Source organism: Molothrus ater, chromosome 28 (genome assembly GCF_012460135.2).
Source record: "Molothrus ater isolate BHLD 08-10-18 breed brown headed cowbird chromosome 28, BPBGC_Mater_1.1, whole genome shotgun sequence".
Taxonomy (NCBI): domain Eukaryota; kingdom Metazoa; phylum Chordata; class Aves; order Passeriformes; family Icteridae; genus Molothrus; species Molothrus ater.
The window spans coordinates 3,574,962-3,594,929 of record NC_050505.2 but is presented as its reverse complement, the minus strand read 5'-3'; the positions used below and the strand labels follow the sequence as shown (position 1 = coordinate 3,594,929).

Here is a 19,968-nt window from a genome sequence, read left to right as displayed (position 1 = left end):
GCAGAACACGATAACTGTGTTGTCAACTTAGCTCTTGTCTAAAAGCTCCCTTGTAGAAAATCATTATTTTTTGTGATAAACACTACAGATCCTTCTTGGTTAGTGTACTCTTGAAGCAGAACTTCAGCACAACAGTTATCACATGCAGAAAAAGCTATTTTAAAGATAACTAACTGAAGGCTCTAAAGCAGAGCCTCACACCCTTTCACCAGCATCATTAATTAGCAGTGTCATAAGCTTTCCTTTTAGGCTGTGTATGGTCACCTGTTACTTGTCCTCAGGTGTTTTTAGTGGGCCTCATCAATACTGAAAATTATCCTGTATTTTTTCTGTGCCCTCTAAAAGTAGAGCATTTAATTGCAATCTCCACCCGTGTTTCTTCACTTTTTTCCTTTATGGAACAACTGTTGTAGCTTTTCTTCACAGATGGGAAACCCATGATTACACTCCTGAAAGTGCTCTGAAAGTTTCTTGCTGTTTGCTCAAGAGTCTTAGTTATTCCTATTTTCTGTCAAAGTTTCAGGCAGTGTCTTCCATGTGTAAAAATTCAGAGAGCTGCTGCTCTTTTAAGATGTTTGTTGTGGTTTTCTTTTTTCCCCCCAAGTATTAATTTATATTGTGTTCAACAGTGATACAAATCTTGGTGTAGACTAATGGATCAAAATGGAAAGGACACTTTTCTCTAGGTTGTATGGGGTAATTTTAGTGCTAAATTATGCTTTTATTACTAATAAAGATAAAATCTGAAGTATTACTTCAGTACTTCAGAAATGTAGTGGCTTAAAACTCTGCTATGTGTTTAACAAATAAACGTTGTCTGCTACTTTTTTTTTCCTTTTCTCCAAAACTGTTTTTTTTAAAATGTCTCTCTTGTTTTCTTCTAGGCCTAACATTAGAGCTCTTTTGGTTGTGAGACCAGAAGCTCAGGTGAGATAACGCTGAAATCTTCACATATTTCTGTAAGACCTTTCTGTGAAGCTGTTATGGGATTTATTGGAAAGAGTATAGAAGTTTCTGATTGTTGTGTTTTCTTCTCTTCAGTGTGAAAACAAATAATGTTTGAGCAAGAAGGATTAATTCAGACCAGAAAACGTGTATGCTATGGTTAGCTGGTTCCCATCACTCGAGGATCTGTTTTCTCATCATTTGAAACTCGTTCAGCATCAGGATAAAGGATAACGACTCTATGGATATACAGAATTCTTCACCATGGTAAAACTCGCCAACCCGCTGTACACAGAGTGGATTTTGGAGGCAATCAAAAAGGTAAAGAAGCAAAAGCAGCGCCCTTCAGAGGAGAGGATATGCAATGCAGTGTCATCTTCACATGGTTTGGACCGCAAAACTGTTCTGGAGCAGTTAGAGCTGAGTGTTAAAGATGGAACTATTTTAAAAGTCTCCAACAAGGGTCTCAACTCCTACAAGGATCCTGATAATCCTGGGAGAATAGCACTTCCCAAGCCTCGGAACCATGGCAAGCTGGATGGCAAACCAAATGTGGACTGGAATAAACTCATTAAACGGGCAATTGAGGGCTTGGCTGAGTCTAGTGGCTCATCCCTGAAGAACATCGAGCGCTTTCTGAAGGGTCAGAAAGATGTGTCTGCGTTGTTTGGAGGCAGTGCTGCCTCCATTTTTCACCAGCAATTACGATTAGCTGTCAAACGAGCTGTTGGCCATGGTAGGCTCCTTAAGGATGGACCTCTGTACCAACTCAACACTAAAGCAACCACTAATGCTGATGGGAAGGAGAGTTTTGAGTCTCTTTCCTGTCTCCCTCCAGTGTGTCTCCTTCCCCATGAAAAGGATAAGGTAAGACAGAGTTTTTATCTGGTTGTTTTCTTCTGGTCCATGGAATGTGTCAATACAGAGTTGCGATTTGAGGCCAATAATCTTGAGCGTGGCGTGTTAGAAGTTGTTACTGTGTATTTAGGATCCCATTGTATCCAATTTTCTAAACATGAGAGGAAATGGACTGTAATTTGTGCTTTGGATCAGAAAATTGCAGATGGGCTGCTGTGGGGAATTGACAAAGCTTCTGTGCAGTGGAACTGAAAGTGTGGTGGCAGGCTTACTGTAGGTGTGTCAGAAAAACATAGGAAGTCATTCTCCTCTCTGGAAGGTGAGATGGATTTGCAAAACAAACTTGAGATCATCTTTACTTCCACATTTTTATTTGACTGCCATTTCTTCTTTCTGTTTGAGTTCAGGTGATGTAGTGAGGGGTCGATTAGCAATTGCCACCTAATGCTGTCCTCGAGACTTTCTTTATAACGGGCAAAGAACTTTCTGTTAGGACCTCTTGGTTGTGAAATAGGAAAAACCCTGGTCCATGGGAGGTGTTCCTACCTGTGCCAAGGGTTGGAACTGGGTGATTTTTAAGGTCCCTGCCCACCCAGACCATTCTGTGATCTAGAGGGCGTGGAGGTCCTGGTAGGAGCACTCAGGGACTTCTGTACCCTCTGCCCCCTCCTCTCTCCCCCATTTGAAATAGATGTTCTTTATTAAAAACAAATAATTTTTTCTGTTGCTTTCTCTTATTTTTTGTGGTTTCCCCCTCCTTTCTACCATACCTCTGCATTCCTAAGGTCATTGATCCTCAAGAGGAAGGTGTTGGAGTGAAATTCATGCCCAGTCAGTATCTTCTTATTCTTTCTGTTAGTGTGAATGCAGAGTAGAACAGAAGCTTGTCTTTTTTTACTGAAGATCAATTTGCCAGTGGTTCATATATTTGTGCTACTTATGTCCAGGTCATCTAGAATGTGAAAATTATTCTTTTTTATCCTAAAAAGATACATTTTTCAACAGAATGGGACATTTTTGATTATTCTGAATATCCTGTTCAGGGATGAATTCTTTGGGTGTGTCCTACTCCTGATTTTTGCAGTCAGCTTCCCTCTCTGGTGAGAGATGCTTTAATGATCTATTAGGATTTGAAGATTTAAAGCTGCTGTACGAGTCTTCTTCATAAAGAAAAGAAAATCCTTTATCAGCAGTAAAGTTTCCCTGAAGTTCTGATTTAACTGTGGGAGCTTTACTTAACTTGTCAGTGTGCTGTGGGCTGGCTTAATGTAGGAACTATTACTATGCTGAAAATTCCAGTGTTCTGACTACAAATGTTTCTTAAGTCCCCAACTTTGTCCATAATGAGATCAGTACAGGTGTAAAATGTTATGAAAAGTGGATTATAGAAACAAACCTGGCCCAGGAGGTGACTGGGTTGAGGGTGTTGGTACCAATGTTCATGTTATTAACACAGTGTGTTTCACTGCCTCCTCAGGCTTCTTGGAATGTGCTGAAACTCAGGAGCAGCTTGATATTTTTTGAGATTAATTGTTCCCTGTGCTGGTCTTAAAATGTTACAAATCAGAGTGCTGAATGGTGGTATGAGCTACTATAAATGAGCTACTATAAATACTGAATTTAGGCTGGGATTTGGTTTTTGTCCACCCTGGAAAAATATCAATTTTGCAAGGTGTTCTTTCAATAAATTCTCCTGAGTTTTTGTGTCTCTGTGTGCTTGTGTTTAACCCTAGGTGTCTGCTCTTCATCTCTGTGCTGGCTAACTCAGGCAGAGTTTCATAGTAGTCTGAGGTAATTTTGAATATAAAATGTTCAAACTGTAGGTTCTGCCAGCATGAATTGACTGGCACGTTGCTGGTGGCTCAAAGTTTCTGTTCTGCAGGGTTTTTAGGACAGTTTATTTTTTAGTTTTGTTTTCTTCTTGGTTGCTTGCTTTCTTTTCCATGCAGACAGTGCAATGACCTTCACTCCTCTGCTTTCTGTAAAATCCCAACCAGTTTCTGCAGGTGGGGGTGACATACTGTGCTACAGTGATTTTTTTTGGATTTAGTGGGTTCTTGAGAGTGCTGAGGGATTTTTTTCTCTTTAATGGAATATACTTGGTACAGATTCTTTGGGAATATTGTGACGAGGTTTCCTTTGATTCTTAGAAGAGCCTTGGCAGTAACATGAGCAAGAAAGTTCAACCTCCCAGCTGCCAATTGATGGCCTGGCAGTCCCTGAGCAGCAGCCCCCAGACAGCTTCTCCCCAGTTCATGTACTGAGCATGACAAAATGTGGTCTAGAGCAGCTCTTTGGATAGGCTGGGTCAGCTCTCCCAGCTGTGTCCCCCCAGCATCCTGTGCCTGCTCACTGCAGCTGGGCTGAGAAGCTGAAAAATCCTGGATTTTGGGGTAAACTCTACTTGGCAACAGCTGAAAGATCAGTGAGATATCCAGAGGATTCTCATCCTACCAAACACAGCTACTGGGAGAAGAATGAACAGGATCTCAGCCAAAGCCAGCACAACTGTTGAGTAGTTAATACAGTATTACTACAATGCAATAATTGCTTTGAGAGACTGCTACAACACAGTAATATTTAATATTGCTGAAGAGCAAGGAGCTCTTTCCTGGTACAACATCATGAGGAACTTAAGACCTGCAGCTTATTACAGCTTAAGGGTGAATGCCTTAAAGATAGCTTGCTCTGCTGTTGTTTTGTTGACACTTAGTACAGAAAGAATCTTTGTAAAATCATTATTATTATTATTTAAAAAAAACCAGCAATAGCATATCAGCTCACTGAAGGAGAAATGGAAATAATTGCTCTTTAGGTGTTAGAAGCTCCCAGAGCATCTGAAATTTGATCTCAGGGCAATAGTAGGACTGTTTCTTCCTCAATTAGAAGGAAAATACAGGTGGTATATGTGATATCCATTTGCACTGGCCTTGAAACTGTCTTTTAGGTCAGTTCAAACTGTCTGTGGCTGCAGCAACCTTTAAGTAAATATCTGAATATTATCCTGCAGTACAGGTGAGAGTTTAAAGCCAAAATTCAGGAAGTGCTTCCCAAAAAAAAAAACGAGAGGAACTTCTGTGGCTGAAAAGTGGAGTAATACTTAAAGCAGATTCCCTGTGCTGCTGTCTGGCATGTTCTTTATGGTGTGTGTGTTTCCTTGTTTTGTGTACTTTTCAGTCAGTTTAACTGTGGATATTGTACATACAGCATCCTCCAGGCCTTCCTTCCTCCCAGTAGTAATTCTAGATCCCAGTGTGCACTCATGAACTCACATGAAGCCAAACCTCTTGTATCTTTTTAGAAAGTTGCTATCTATGAGGGAATGTTAGTTGTTTTGAAGGCCTTTAAGCATACAATAACTATTGCTAGATTGTGCCTCTTTAAAGTCAGTAATTGGTAATTCCATGTCTTAAATGAAACAACTGCCCAATGACTGAAAAGAGGTTATTTTTGGATTGATTTATGTGGGGTGGAGCACATAAATGATCTGCAACTGGAACACTGTAATTACATATTGAGAGCTCACCCATCTCTCCAAGGGCGCTGTTCAAGCTTAGGCTCTCAGCTGGAGGAGGATTAGGATTCACTCTCTTCCAGCTGGTTCTGAGGAAGGGAAGTCTGTAGTTCTGTCTAAAAAAACCTTGCTGTGGATAACAGATGGCCTCCATCTGTACTCTGTGGAACTCTGGAAACACAAGTGGTAAAAAATTACTTTGAACTTTATTCACTCAATTAGTGAACAGGTGAAGTAGCTTGGAGTAATGGAGCACATTGAAGGAAATCCTAAATATTCTTGCCATGGACACCTGTGACTGGATGTTCTGATGTGATGCATTCAGTGTGGATTGGGCTGAGTGGTACCAGAGTGCTGATAACTTAGAGGCAAAGTTTGTCACTCGTGTCACTCTGGTCAGACATCAGATATTAATTGTCTGTGTCAATGGGTACTACTGTGGAGGAAGTATTTTTAACAGTATTCTCTCCATTCTGTGCTCAAGGTGGTGAAGTTTAAAAAACTGAGTAGGATTTGGTCTCAGGGTTGAGGTTGTGTGGGTGTCCTGGGTAAACCACAAGTAGCAGCCTTGAAGCAGGTAGAGATCTTTAACGTGCATGGAGCACTCACTGACAGCTCCTTTGTGTCTTCTCTGGTATCATGGGGGCCCTGCATTCTCTTCCTTCTGCTCGTTTTCTAACTGAAGTATTTTCCATTCCTTTAGGGATGCTGCTAATCTTGAGGCAAAGCAGTGTTCAGTATTTAAAGATAGAACAATTACCTCTCTGCACAGACATTAGTTAGGTTTTAACAAAAATCTCATCCCCAAAATAACTTATTAATATTTCTTCTTATTATATATAACTTATTGTTATTTCTAGGAATCAAAGTCAGTGCTGAAGTTCCTTATTTTTTGTGACCATCTAAGTATTATATATTATAATATTATAAATATTAGTATTAAATATTAAATATTAGTATATTATAAATGCAAGGTGTTTTGCAGTTTAATATTTCAGCTTGCTCCTGCCTGTAGTGGTGTCTTTTCCTTTTGCAGCTGTGGAAGGCTGTGACTTCTTAGAAATATCTTTGATCTAAAATAGAGTCATACAATCATCTGTCATCCCAAGACAGCATCCTTTATTTTCTGGAAAATGCTGAAGCTGGGACCAAGTGTAGGTGAGAGCTTGCAGGATATAACTTCGGCTAAAGAAAACTTGAGGAACTTGAACTCCTGCATCAGTGTCAAGTGAAGGGAGTTTCTTTCTACTGCAGAGGAGGAAATCTGGGCCTCTCCTCCCTTAGTGCCCTGAGTCTGCAGTCAGGAAGTCTTGGCATGTGATTCTGATTGTGACTAACAAATCTTGAGTAGTTTTAATCCTCTGATTTGAGAACTTGTTAGTTCTGGGAAGGTTGTTAAACACAATTGACTGTCAAGCATTTCCAGTTGACGTTCTGTGAAGTTTTTCCCGTGTGCATATCTCATAGTAAGATAATTTCTTTAGTTTGAATGTCAGCTCCAGATACTATTCACGTTATTTTTTGCATTGATTTCCAGATATCAATAATCACTGCAGAAAATTCAGCCAGTACATACCTCATTAATATCCAAGCTATTGGCCTTTGCACTTGACTCTACTCTTGTAGCAGCATTTCAGATTTTCTCAGAGTTCTATTAGTCCTTCCTCAAACAGCAACACTTACTTTAAATGTTAATTTTTCTATTTAAATTACTCTGTTTCTCTTAAGATGAGGTATGTATTTCATGCTTGTTCCTTTCTTCTGTGCTATTTTGTCTTTTCTCTCCCTTACATTTCTTTCAGTGCAGTCTCATGTTTTAGGCCATCATTCTGCTATGGAAATGCACTCCTTCCTTACAAGTGAATTAGAGACAATGTCCATTTACACAGACAAACATACACGTTTGTGTTATGGTAATAGCTTTTCCTGGGTGTGTTAAAATATATTTAGCATCATTTTCTTGAGTAAAAACAGTATTTTAAGGGATTTCCTTTTTTATTCTCAGTTGCTTTATTTTTTTCCTTCACTATACTGTCTGGGGGGAACATTAAGAGTTGTGATTTGGTAACTTCTATAGAAGGGTTAGTTACCAACCATTGCTGCTACAAGTTGATATTATTTAATAGTATTTCCTAAATTCTGCAGTTTTCTCTGTATAGAGCAAAAAAGCCTGCACGATTTGTAAAACTACTTTGACAATGTGAAATTCCTTGGTTCTGATTTTATTGAGCCATGGAACTGAAGCAGTTTTCCTCTCCAGCCACTGATCCAAAAGGCATGGAACCAGGCTCAGTGATGCTGTGCTCACTGAAACATGTTTCCTCATGTTAAAAATCATTTTTTTTTCCCTGTGGTGTAAGTTGTACTTTCCCTCTGTCTTTTCTGGTTCATCTGCTCTTGCCAGGAGCTGCAGCTTTTGAGGAAGACCTTTGCAACAGAATGGGCTGTTTGAAGTGAGGAGTAATGATTTGTCACTGGCTTAAAAACAGACACACAGAAAAGCATTATCTGAATTCTCAGAAGCCATCTACCATTGCTTTAGGGGGCTCACGTTAAGGGGATCTTAAAGAGCAAAGCAAAAAAAACCAAAAGTTGGTGTGAATGTTTGTGTTGATTTAAATTCTATACCCACTCCGTGAATGTTTGTGTTGATTTAAATTCTATACCCACTCCGTGAATGTTTGTGTTGGTTTAAATTCTATACCCACTCCGTGAATGTTTGTGTTGGTTTAAATTCTATACCCACTCCGTGAATGTTTGTGTTGATTTAAATTCTATACCCACTCCATTCCAACCACAATGAGGAGCAGAAGGAAATTTGTGAGGGTGGGACAAAGATAGTCCTGCTCTCTAGTGAGCCTCAGGTGGCATTAAAACATCTGTAAAGTGCTTTAACATTACTGACAAGTGACCATTGTGGCTGCAGACTTGACTGTGAGTTTTGAGGCATTTCCTAACCTCGCTTTTCCTAAATTAAGAAGATTACAAAGCAGATGGCTTTGCCAAAAACGACATTGTAAAATTCCTACACACGCGTTTCTCCTTAGGCGCTTCTCCGTAGTCGCCTTTGGGAGAGCGGAGTCTGAGAATCTTCAAAGCACATTTGGTTTCTAGAAACCCTTTGTATAGTAACAACATGTGCAGAGAGGCTGGCAGCCTGTAAGACACTGTCAGCCCAATTTGTTCTGGCTCCCTCCCTCACTGAATCTGGTGACATCACACAGAGAGATGTGCTTGCAAGCAAAACAGCAGAAGGAGTTGAATGTCTGCCAAAAATTTGCAGTATGAAACCGAGCTGCCTGTTTCCAGTCTTGTTTTCACTAATCTTTCATTGTGTGCTTGCATTTTTCACTTGCCAGGATGTTCTTTGCTGAACAAACACAGCAGCAGAGAAATCTCTCCATACTTAGCATAACAGTCTCACACAGAAGCTTGGGGAGAGTAGCCTGATCTCCACGTTCAAAATTGTTCCAATTTCATTAATTAAAACATTCTGAATTCTAGTAGAGCCTTCCCCAGAACTGTAGATGTTTTGGGTTTTTTTAAATGTGGTAAAGTGTTTGCTTGCAGCTTGCCAGGATGGTAAATACAGGAAACATTGAAGCTATGAAGGATCATCTTTGATCTGGTTCTTCCAAACCTAGACAGTGTTACATGTGGGCATCCAATCTTGAAAAACTGTGGGGATGAACAGAGTATGCACAAATACTGGCTAAAACAGAAAAGAACTAGTGTCTTAGGCTATTGACTGTCTGTGAAACTCTCTTTGATGAAATAAATTGCTCATGCACTTCCTGGAGTGAAATAATTTTATTTTTCCCCTGAAAAAATTGCATGAGTGTTAGAGCTTTCCTTTCCAAAGGTAGAAGGTAAAAGTAATTCCTGGAATCTTGATTCCTAAGAACTGGAAGCACTGATTGACCCTCCATACCCAAGGGTTTTCCCCCAGTAAACCTGATGCTGACTGCAAGCAGCTACATGTCTGACACCTGAGTCCAGTCATGAACAGAAAAAGAACCATTTTCTGCAGGAAGATTTTATTTAAGTTTTTCATAACAGTGTTAACAGTTTTTGTACTTTGGAGTACTAACTTCTGTTCAGTTAGTGCTGTATTGAATGTGAGAACCAGATAAAATCTTTGAGGTGTGATGTGTATTCCATCCTATTGATGTGATATAGAAATGCCTGTGCCATTTCACGTGCTCCAGTTTGCTCCCTCGAGACACCCAGTGCTCTCACTGTCTCTTTTCCTCACAGCCGGTTGCTGAACCAATCCCAATTTGCAGTTTCTGCCTTGGTACAAAAGAGCAAAACCGGGAGAAGAAACCTGAAGAGCTCATCTCCTGTGCTGACTGTGGCAACAGTGGTAGGTGACCATTGCCAGGGCTGCTGCTTTCACACCCTTCCCTTGAGACAGAGCAGCTGCTGCTCTGCCTGGTGCTGCCCCTGCACACAGGGAGTGTGCATCCACTGAGAGTCTTCCCATTTAAAATAGAGAATTCTGCTGGAGTCACTCCTGCCATGTGAGGAATATCTTTCTATCCCTAAAATACAGGGATAGTTCAGCTGAATCTCAGGCTTGCAAAGAGGAGGCAGCTGAGTTAACCCAGCACAAATAACTCATTTGGCTCCTGGGAGTTTGTTGTTTTTTAATGTGGCTATGAAGACCGGTTTCACCCTCAATTTCTCAATTCAGTTAGGAAGAATTATCTTTGGGTTCTTTTTGCATGTGGGCCTACTGTTTGCTATCTAGGGCATTGGTTTGTGTTATAAGTAGGTAGAATAGAAGCACTTAAAAATAGGAATATCTGGGTAGCCAAAATTCTGCATGAGAATACATCATTGATTAAGTACTCTCTACATGAGGTATCTATGGCCATTAACAGAGGTATAGTGATTTTACCAGGAACATTTTCTCTCTTTTTTTCTCTATGATTTCACCAGTAACATTTCCTATTTTTCTCTATGATTTCACTGGTAACATTTTCTCTTTTTTCTCTATGATTTCACCAGTAACATTTCCAATTTTTCTCTATGATTTCACTGGTAACATTCTCTCTTTTTTCTCTATGATTTCACCAGTAACATTTCCAATTTTTCTCTATGATTTCACTGGTAACATTTTCTCTTTTTTCTCTATGATTTCACCAGTAACATTTCCTATTTTTCTCTAGGTCATCCGTCCTGTTTGAAGTTCTCTCCAGAGCTGACCGTGCGAGTCAAGGCCTTGCGATGGCAATGTATTGAATGCAAAACATGCAGTTCCTGTAGAGACCAAGGGAAAAATGCTGTGAGTACAGTGAAGTATGGATTGAATGAAGTGCACACCAGTTTTGTGGCTGTTATGCTAAACTACAAAATCAAATTATACTAGAGGCAAATATCTGCAGTTTTTATTTTAGTCTGGTACCCTGAGACCTGTGAAATACCTTGAATTGTAGCTGAGAGCTGTGTGCCTGCTCTCTGGGATAGTGGCAGATGAATGCAGGGCTTGGTGCTGATGCACACATTGAGAGGTTATGTCCTCCACAGGATAACATGCTGTTCTGTGACTCCTGTGACCGTGGCTTTCACATGGAATGCTGTGATCCTCCTCTTACCAGGATGCCAAAAGGTGAGCACTTTGTGGTGAAAACGATCATTTAAGGTGGTGTTGGAAGAGGTCAGTGGGCAGGCAGTGCTTCCACTTATTTGATCCTCTTTTAGCTACATTTAGCTCGTTTTTGTTTGGAATTACCTTTCAGGTATTAGAAACCAGAGGGTCAGAACTTCACATCCAGGTTTTTTCACTATCTCCTGTTTCCTGTACATTGCTCTCTGTGAAGGATTTGGAAAAAAAATTCTTGAGGTTTGAAGTAATAGAAGTGATCCCTGCAGATTAAGACGATCAGCTTTCATTTGTATGAATAGCCTTGTACAAAAGAAGGAGATGGTTGATGTGTTTTTGAAGTGATATCCATTTGGACAGTAGAATATTCTGGACAGATCTCTTTCCTATCAGACAGCAGATTATCTATGGAAGACTCTTCCTTGGCAGGAAGGAAACCTTCCTTTCTTCCTTGGAAGTTTTAGAAGAAAACTTCCATATATAAGATAGCTGAAAGAAGTATAGTCACAAGCAGATAATGGGATAATTAATCATTTAATTACGGTTTTCTGATGATGTACTACCAATTCAAGAGACTTCCTTTGTGTTTGGAACTCTTTGGGGGCTGGGGAATATTAACAAGATTTGAGTTTGGATTGTTGAAGCATCCCCATAATTCTCCTTACACATATATGTGATAATCAGTGCCTTTGGAACTGTTGTTCCCCTTAATCTCAGGATTTCTCCCTTTTGCCCTATACAGATGTCTTTTGCATTCAGTGATTTTGTGTTACAGGTATGTGGATATGTCAAATATGTCGACCACGGAAGAAAGGAAGAAAACTTCTACAGAAGAAGGCAGCACAGATAAAAAGACGCTATGCTAACCCAATAGGACGTCCTAAAAACAGGTTAAAGAATCAAAACACAACGTAAGTCTCTGCAAGGGAGAGGGAGATGGGAAATTCTGTAGGAATTTGGGGTGTTTCTAAAGTCTCTACTTTGTGAGAAGTTTTCTTTTACAATTCAGAGCTGTTCATTAGAGATTTTCTGAAAAGGGCTGTGAAAGACTAAAAGTAACCTTAGTGCTTCTTTTGGCTGAGATTTTTTACTCTTTGTAGTAATTTACTATTTCTTTTTGAACTATTCCTTATAGTCATAAACAAATGTTGCTGTTCATGTAATCTCTTTTGCTGGATGACTTCCATTTCAATAGAGTTTTAAAGTTTACAGTCTTTAAGATTGCAGCTGGTTGGAGAGCAGTGCTGTTTCAGCTAAGGTGACCATCAGTGGTAGAGGTTCTTAGACAACAGGCACATCCTTTGTGGTTTAACTTTCTGTGGAATTTTTACAACAATTCCCTATCAGTACAAAAACTATGGCAAATGACAAGTGTAAATGTTTAATGATTGCATCAATTGAAGCCTTCTGTGCAATTTATTTCTTCTGGTTACTGATTTTAAAATCTAATGTTATGTTAAATTTGGTGAAAATCTATTCTTTATACTCAGATTAGTTTGACATAATGTTCAGTGTAGAGAAAAACAGTACAGCACCTTCTACTGAGATGTTTCAATCCTGGTGCACAGACTCTTGATGACTCACATATTATTAAATTCTTCAGCTCATATTCTGTGTGGTTGATAAATAAATCAATAGAGAAGATGCTGGGCCACCTGAGCATATCTTTTGACCATATTTTTTTCCCCCTTCTTACCCTTTAGATCAAAAGGTCCTTTCAGCAAAGTCCGCGCCGGTCCTGGCCGGGGTCGGAAGCGTAAGATGGCTCTGGCCAACCAGTCAGCACCATCAGAAGGAGGGTACCTGGAACAGACAGATGGTTTGGACTTCTGCAGAGATGGCAGCAACACCTTGAAGTTTAACAAGAAAACCAAAGGGCTTATAGATGGCCTTACTAAATTCTTCACTCCTTCCCCTGATGGACGAAAAGCTCGAGGAGAAGTGGTTGACTATTCTCAGCAGTATAGGATCAGGAAAAAGGGTACCAGGAAATCCAGCACTTCAGAATGGCCCACAGGTAAAGATTTTTCACCCTGCCAATGTAAGTATCCTGTATACCAAGGAAATGTTCAAAGGCCAGGATGTTGAACTGACTGAATTGTTAGAGGCTGGAAACTTTGAGCTGGAAGTTAACACTGGATTGCACTTGCCTTTGGTGCATTAAGGTAGAATACAAGCTGGGAAAAGGAAGTGATCCTAGAGATCTTAGCCTCTATCAATTCTATTCAGAATTGGATGGTCCATTGTTGGATGGCCCTGAATTGTTCCTAAGCAGGTATTGGGAAATATTCCACAATAAAATGTTTACAGCTTTAGATTATATCTGTGCCTTATGTATGATGGCAAGGGGTTATCAGGGGTTAAGTGATGACAGTGAGGTAGAATGCCCATTGGTAAGGAGGGATTTGCAGACAGCCTAGGAAATGGGCTAAATAATGTCACATGTGGAAGAAATAACATAGGCAGTGGTTCATAAAAATTAAGAGCAGCAAGGTGGAAGTGTGAAATGGAAAACAGATAACTAAAACCAGTCTGACAGACCCAGGAGTTTCCAATCTATGGATGCATGCAAATGTTCCTTCATTTTCTCAGCCATTAAGGAGCCTGTTAGTGCAGCTTGGCATCTTCTTGCTGAAAACTGTCCTTTCCCTTTGGAATGCACTTCTGCTTTCCTTATTTGTTTTGCTTTTCTAGCTTAAGATACTATCTGTGCCTGGACCTTTATTTAATTTCTGTATTCAGACTTGGATGGTCCATTGTTGGATGGTCCTGAATTGTTCCTAAGCAGGTATTGGGAAATATTCCACAATAAAATACTATATTTACAGCTTTAGATTAGTTACCTGCATTAACCTGGCTGCTGCTGGAAGAACAGCAATGTGTTCTTAATACTTTGGGAGTGAGGTGAAGTTCTAGAGGGTTTTGTTGGGTTTTTTGTTTAGGTTTGTTTGTTTTTGTTGAAGGGGTATTTCCAAGGTGATGAATGTAGGTGTCCTGGTTTTGGTTTTGCCAGATATGTGGTTAAATAGTTGTGATCCTTGTTTGTGAAAAACAGACTTGGTGGCAAGCCATTTGTGCCTTCATGGTACTATGAATATCTAGGTGGTGACATTTGGACCAGCTTAAATGTAGGACATGGTCCCAAATCTAGAACCTGTTCTTCCTTTGTGGTCCCAAATCTGAATAGAAAATCCCATCCAAAAAAAACCTGGCCCAGTGTGTGAATGCAGCCACTGCACTAAAAGCAAATACTTTTTTGTAAATGTACGTGAAGACAATTTTCTCTTTCATTTACAGACAATCAGGATGGCTGGGATGGAAAGCAAGAAAGTGAGGAGCGTTTTTTTGGGAGCCAGGATGTCTTGAATGAAAAAGACATGGAGTTGTTTCGAGATATTCAGGAACAAGCACTGCAGGTAAAGTGAAATTTTCACTACTCTTCACATGAGTTGCTGATCTCCAGCTTGAAGTGTCCTCATTTGTTAGTAACAGCAGTCCAGGTGGTTCATATTATGATATTTTAATACTTGGATTTCTGTCATTCTGTGAGTGACAGTCTTTAGAGATAAAATCTTCACGAGTTGAGAAAGCATTTGTTTTCTTTGAAAGAAGGGCATTTGGTATCCTTATTTTTAGTTGCTATAAAACACACAGTTATTATCAGAGGGACAGGGGAAATAAAGGCTGTAAGTAAATAAGTAGTCTAAAATAGTGTATTTTCTATTTTTTTCTTCTAATAAATGTGAGGTTTTTCTTTAATTCTTCAGCACTTGTGATGATAAGAAGGTTGTTACATCCTGAATGTTGGTTTGGTAGCTGCTACATTCACAGTAATCCCTCTGGTCTCAGAGCTGGGAAAACACTAATGTGTAATGTTAAATACTTTCATATTCTAGTTTTTAACCTCAGGAGCAGTTTATGTTCCTGTTCTTCACCATTGAGATAACAAGTAAGAAAATGACAAGAAGACTCAAAAAAAGATTGTATTAAACTTCACTTTCGACTAATTTGTGTTTAAAACTATGACATGCAACACTGTGAAGGGTAGTGGAGATCCATGGTGTGATAATATTTATTAATTCCTTCTTTTTGTGAATCACATGGTTGCTTTTGAAGTGTGACTGGTGCTGGTTTTTAGTGTCAGAGAGCAACATCTGCATCTTCCTCATTACCAGCGAGTTCAAGCAGGATGGACTGTCTAGATAAAACTGTTTTAATTTATTTAATCTTAAAAGTCTTTCACTTGGAAATTCATGAAAAAAACAAGGGTTTTTTTCCCCTTGCATAGAAAGTAGGGGTGACTGGGCCTCCTGATCCACAAGTGCGCTGCCCTTCTGTTATAGAATTTGGCAAATACGAAATCCAGACCTGGTACTCCTCCCCATATCCACAGGAATACTCAAGGTAAGACTCTGCTTTGTTCCTCTTCAGTCTTTTTGGGAAAGCTGTGCTCCAACAGGCATAGAAATCTGCTGCTTCCTACATTTTGGTGTCTTGAATATTTTTCTGCTGTGCTGCACGTATAATTGCTTTGTTCTTTTCCTTAAGAACTTTGCAAATTGTCTAAACTGCAATCTTTGAACTTTATTCAGAATAAGGAATGACTTGTAAGGGCTATAGCTAGAAGAAGAAAATGAAGTGAAACTCTTTATTTTGCCATTTAATAAGAACATGTGGTCTGTCATGAGGAATTATTCCAGCTGCACAGACATTCCTGCTGAAGCTACAGCATATAAATGGAGTTAAATCACAAGAATTTTGGGATTCTTGCATTCTACTTGTCCATATCAGTGTAGTGTGTAAAACAGATTTAAAGCAAATGGGTAGGTGGTGATGTGACCCTTCACCCAAGGCTGTGTACACACAGCTGGGATGTGCCTGTGACAATGAGGAGAAGAAGGGAATAGGAACAATTTATCTCACCCATCCTAGCACCACTAGTGCAAAACTGGGAGGGTTACAGGTTTGGGTTTTTTTCCTAGGATTTTAATATATTTCTTCTGGCATAACTTAATAATGTAAATGTAATTATGCAGGGCTGTGTACACACAGCTGGGATGTGCCTGTGACAATGAGGAGAAGAAGGGAATAGGAACAATTTATCTCACCCATCCTAGCACCACTAGTGCAAAACTGGGAGGGGTTACTGGTTTTTTGGGTTTTTTTTCCTAGGATTTTAATATATTTCTCCTGGCATAACTTAATAATGTAAATTTAATTATGCAGGGCATTAAAGGCATTTTTTAATATGCATTTATTACAGAAGAAGTGTCATGACTTTAGCTATGCTAATGTGCTTTTGCCCTCAGTAGCACACACACAAGGTGAGTGTGCATTGGGTTTGTTTTCATCAAGCTCTCTGTCACCAGGAGTGAGGAAATTGATACAAAATCTCTGTCTTCAGTCTCTGTTCTTCCTTTATCTTTGCTTACAGGCTACCGAAGTTGTACCTTTGTGAATTCTGTCTAAAATATATGAAAAGCAGAACTATTCTCCAACAGCATATGAAAAAATGTGGGTGGTTTCATCCTCCAGCCAATGAAATTTACAGAAAAAATAATATATCAGTCTTTGAGGTGAGTTAGAAAATGAAGCTGCTAGCTCATATCTGTGAATTAGGGTCCTCAACACCCACTCATGTGATGAATTTTTCATAGTCCTAAACATCTTCATTCTTGAAACATTGGAACTCCTGAGTTCCAGGAGTGAGCAACAAGCAAGCAGCCAGTAGGAGCTGACCTTGTGTATGGATTATTCATCTGTAAAACACACAAGACTCACTTTGTAAAAATCTGGGGGGTTTGTTTTAAAAAAAATTAATTTTAAGTTGTCTCTTAAGCTACTGAGTGTAACAGTGACTTGGTCACAGCCTCTGTTCTGTGGAAGTTTTAAGTCCTTTGAGTTGCTACAGAGAAGTTTTCTCTCATGTGAAGACATTTCAAATGTCCAGGGATCCTGGAGTGAGCCTGTCCTTACATAACAGCAAATTTTCCTCATGTCTCTAAGGTCGATGGCAATGTCAGCACTATCTACTGCCAGAACTTGTGCTTGCTAGCTAAACTCTTCTTGGATCACAAGACTCTCTATTATGATGTGGAGCCATTTCTTTTCTATGTGCTGACACAGAATGATGTTAAGGGCTGTCACCTTGTTGGCTACTTTTCCAAGGTAAGTATTTGGGTGTGAATTGTTTGCTCTGATGAGCAGTGCTGCTTTGGATTCTTTAAATTGTTGTAATCTTGCATTTTATATAATAAATTATATAATATTGCTACAGACACCTGTTGCAAGCAGGTTTTATTTATATTGCATTTGGACCACCAGTTGGTAAACCCAAATTTCCTGTAATATGGAATAGCAGATTCTTGCTAAGGAGCTTGTACTGCAGCTTAGTGGCTAAATAAACTTTCCAAATCACTTCCTGCTCTTGGTGGAGATTGGGTAGTGCTGTTTGTGAGACAGAACTGCTTGGTAATTCTGCTTATCTCACCTTTTGTTCTATACATACATTGTTTTCCAAACAAGTTTGGCAACTTTGCAATGATTTGAAGCCTTTTTTTTTTTTTTTTTTGAGGGAACAGGGCCAAGATTTCAGATAGAACTTGAGGTTTTTATCCTTAATTATTTCTATTATTTATCCTTAATTATTTCTATTTATTTTTATTATTTTATTATTTCTATTATTATTTCTATTATTTATTATTTTATTTATTTTATTCTATTATTTCTATTATTTTTATTATCCTTAATTATTCTATTATTATTTTTAATTATTATTTTAATTAATTCTATTGTTTATTTCTATTATTTTAATATTATTTATTATTTTATTATTTTAAAGCTTTTTCTTTAGCATTCAGAACAGCAGATATGAGACTTGATTTTGGCATGTTACACTTGTAACATTTAAAGAATCACTGGAGTATTGCAGTCTTTTGCAATGACTTTTCTGCTTTTCTTATCTGAAATGATGGTGGAGCTTTAATTTGTCTCTTCAAAGTCTTTCCTTGGCTTTATCACTCCTAAGAAACTTTGACTGTGGCTTCCTATCTCACTTTTTGATACAGAACCACGTGGGCACTCTTACAGAGGAACTCACACTATTTCTTACTGATCTGGTTTTTCAATGTGATGCTTTTTTTTTTCCAACAGGAAAAACACTGCCAGCAGAAGTACAATGTTTCCTGTATCATGATTCTTCCACAATACCAGCGTAAGGGCTATGGCAGGTTCCTAATTGACTTCAGTAAGGAACTTTTTCTTTACTTTTTTCAATCTGTCTTTTCATATTTTAAAGGACTTAACAGTAAAAGCAGGTGTTTTTCAAAATAAAACACATCTCAGGACAAAGGCTTCTAAAGCTCACAAAATTATCTGAACTTCACCATTTACTCTTTTTGTTGGAACTTCGGCTCTAAAGACAAATTGATCATTTTCCCCTTAATTCCAGTGCTTTCTGTGTAAGCAGCTTAAGGTAGAAACTAAAGGCATGTGGCAGAATAGTGAATTTTATAGCAGAAGCTTTTCTTGTGCATGTAGTTCCTTATTCAGAAAGCCAGCTGTAAGAGTGCATGGTCTGTGGAAATCTTCAGCAGCTTGATTAGCTGAATAAATATCTTAAGCAAAACTTACATTTTTATTTAATTCTGAGAGCAATAAAACCAGACATACTCAAGCTCTGAATACTCAGAGAATTCTGAGATTCATATGTGTGTCTCTGTAACTTCATGAGAAACTTCCTTGTCCCTGTACATTGTTTATTGTTGTTTATTGGTTGTTAACACAGCCCTCCCTTTGGACATTCAAATTTTGGAGTTCAGAGGAAAACTCTGCTGGTAGAATTATATCAGAATAATGTCTTTTGTAGATAAGTTTTTGTTCTCCTGAAATTCCTGGTGAAGCAAAAGAACTCAAGGATGTATCTTGAGAAATGAACAAGTGCAGGTTATGGTAGGACAGCAGTGAGAAGGCACATTTGGCATCTTGGATCCATCCCCCTTTGTCTCACTGGGTAGAATATAAACCTTGGCCTTTCTTGAACCTGTGCAATGTATCACAGACTTAAATTAATGAAATCTCTGCAAATAGAGCTTGCTACTCTCCAGTATGGCCCTGAAGTTTGTCACTAGAGAATTTTCAAGAAAATGATTAATCATATTAGTTTTAAGAGTGTGCTTTTCCTCTGTCATTTCCAAATTGCTATTGCAATTGTGCTTCAGGCTTGGTGTAATTTCCAGGTAGACACCTGCTGCCATCTCGTGGCATTACCTACAGTCAGAGTTCAGAAATGTCTTACTCCATCACTGAATAACAGCAGTTTGAACAACAAATAAAAAATTGTCCCAACAACTCAAAGTTTAAACAGAGTTTATCCTTCAGAGTTGTCATCTACATCTTGTAGGCAGCACTAAGCCATTAGATGAAGCCTTTGTAGAGGTAAGGGTGGAAACAGAAGCTAATATTTTGAAACTTTTCTTCTTCTGTGTCTTTTAGGCTATTTGCTTTCAAAGCGTGAGGGTCAGGCAGGATCACCAGAGAAGCCCCTGTCGGACCTGGGGCGCCTGTCATACATGGCTTATTGGAAAAGTGTAATATTGGAGTGCCTTTATCATCAACGTGACAAGCAATTAAGCATCAAGAAATTGAGTAAGCTGACTGGAATCTGCCCTCAAGATATCACTTCCACTCTGCATCACCTACGAATGCTCGACTTCCGTAGTGATCAGTGAGTACAGGAGTCCCATTCTAATCCCAAATCCCTTCATTGGAACTTCATTTCAAATGTGAAGCTTGGGCATTGGTCCTAGTCATAAAAAGCACTGCAGTCATAGTTGGAAGACAAGTCACATTCTAATAAACTTGATTTTATTAAAGATTTCAGTGTCAAAATACTGAGACCATGGTACTCGTGTGCAGTGCAGGAATCATTCAGTGCTAAAGCTGGTTCAGGTGTCAGCTGTCATTTGCTGCTGTGAGAGAGAGCAGGTTGGTTTCTTGGTCAGGTTTTCTTGGTATCCCTCAGCCAAATCAGTCTAATACACTC

General features: G+C 39.0%; 2 protein-coding genes across 2 annotated transcripts in view; both read left to right on the top strand.

Moving 5' to 3' along the window:
• Positions 1 to 19,968, top strand: part of LOC118700378 (histone acetyltransferase KAT6A-like) — a 75,661-nt gene that overhangs the window by 960 nt on the left and 54,733 nt on the right. The gene's annotated exons all lie outside the window — the stretch shown is intronic.
• Positions 1 to 19,968, top strand: part of KAT6A (lysine acetyltransferase 6A) — a 28,174-nt gene that overhangs the window by 1,003 nt on the left and 7,203 nt on the right. Inside the window, 13 exon segments of the mRNA XM_036396618.1 lie at positions 885 to 927; positions 1,042 to 1,812; positions 9,575 to 9,683; positions 10,492 to 10,607; positions 10,850 to 10,931; positions 11,701 to 11,836; positions 12,629 to 12,942; positions 14,223 to 14,341; positions 15,214 to 15,329; positions 16,360 to 16,501; positions 16,932 to 17,093; positions 18,078 to 18,171; positions 19,419 to 19,650. Coding sequence (XP_036252511.1) covers positions 1,210 to 1,812; positions 9,575 to 9,683; positions 10,492 to 10,607; positions 10,850 to 10,931; positions 11,701 to 11,836; positions 12,629 to 12,942; positions 14,223 to 14,341; positions 15,214 to 15,329; positions 16,360 to 16,501; positions 16,932 to 17,093; positions 18,078 to 18,171; positions 19,419 to 19,650 — 2,225 coding nt within the window. The 5' untranslated portion in view covers positions 885 to 927; positions 1,042 to 1,209.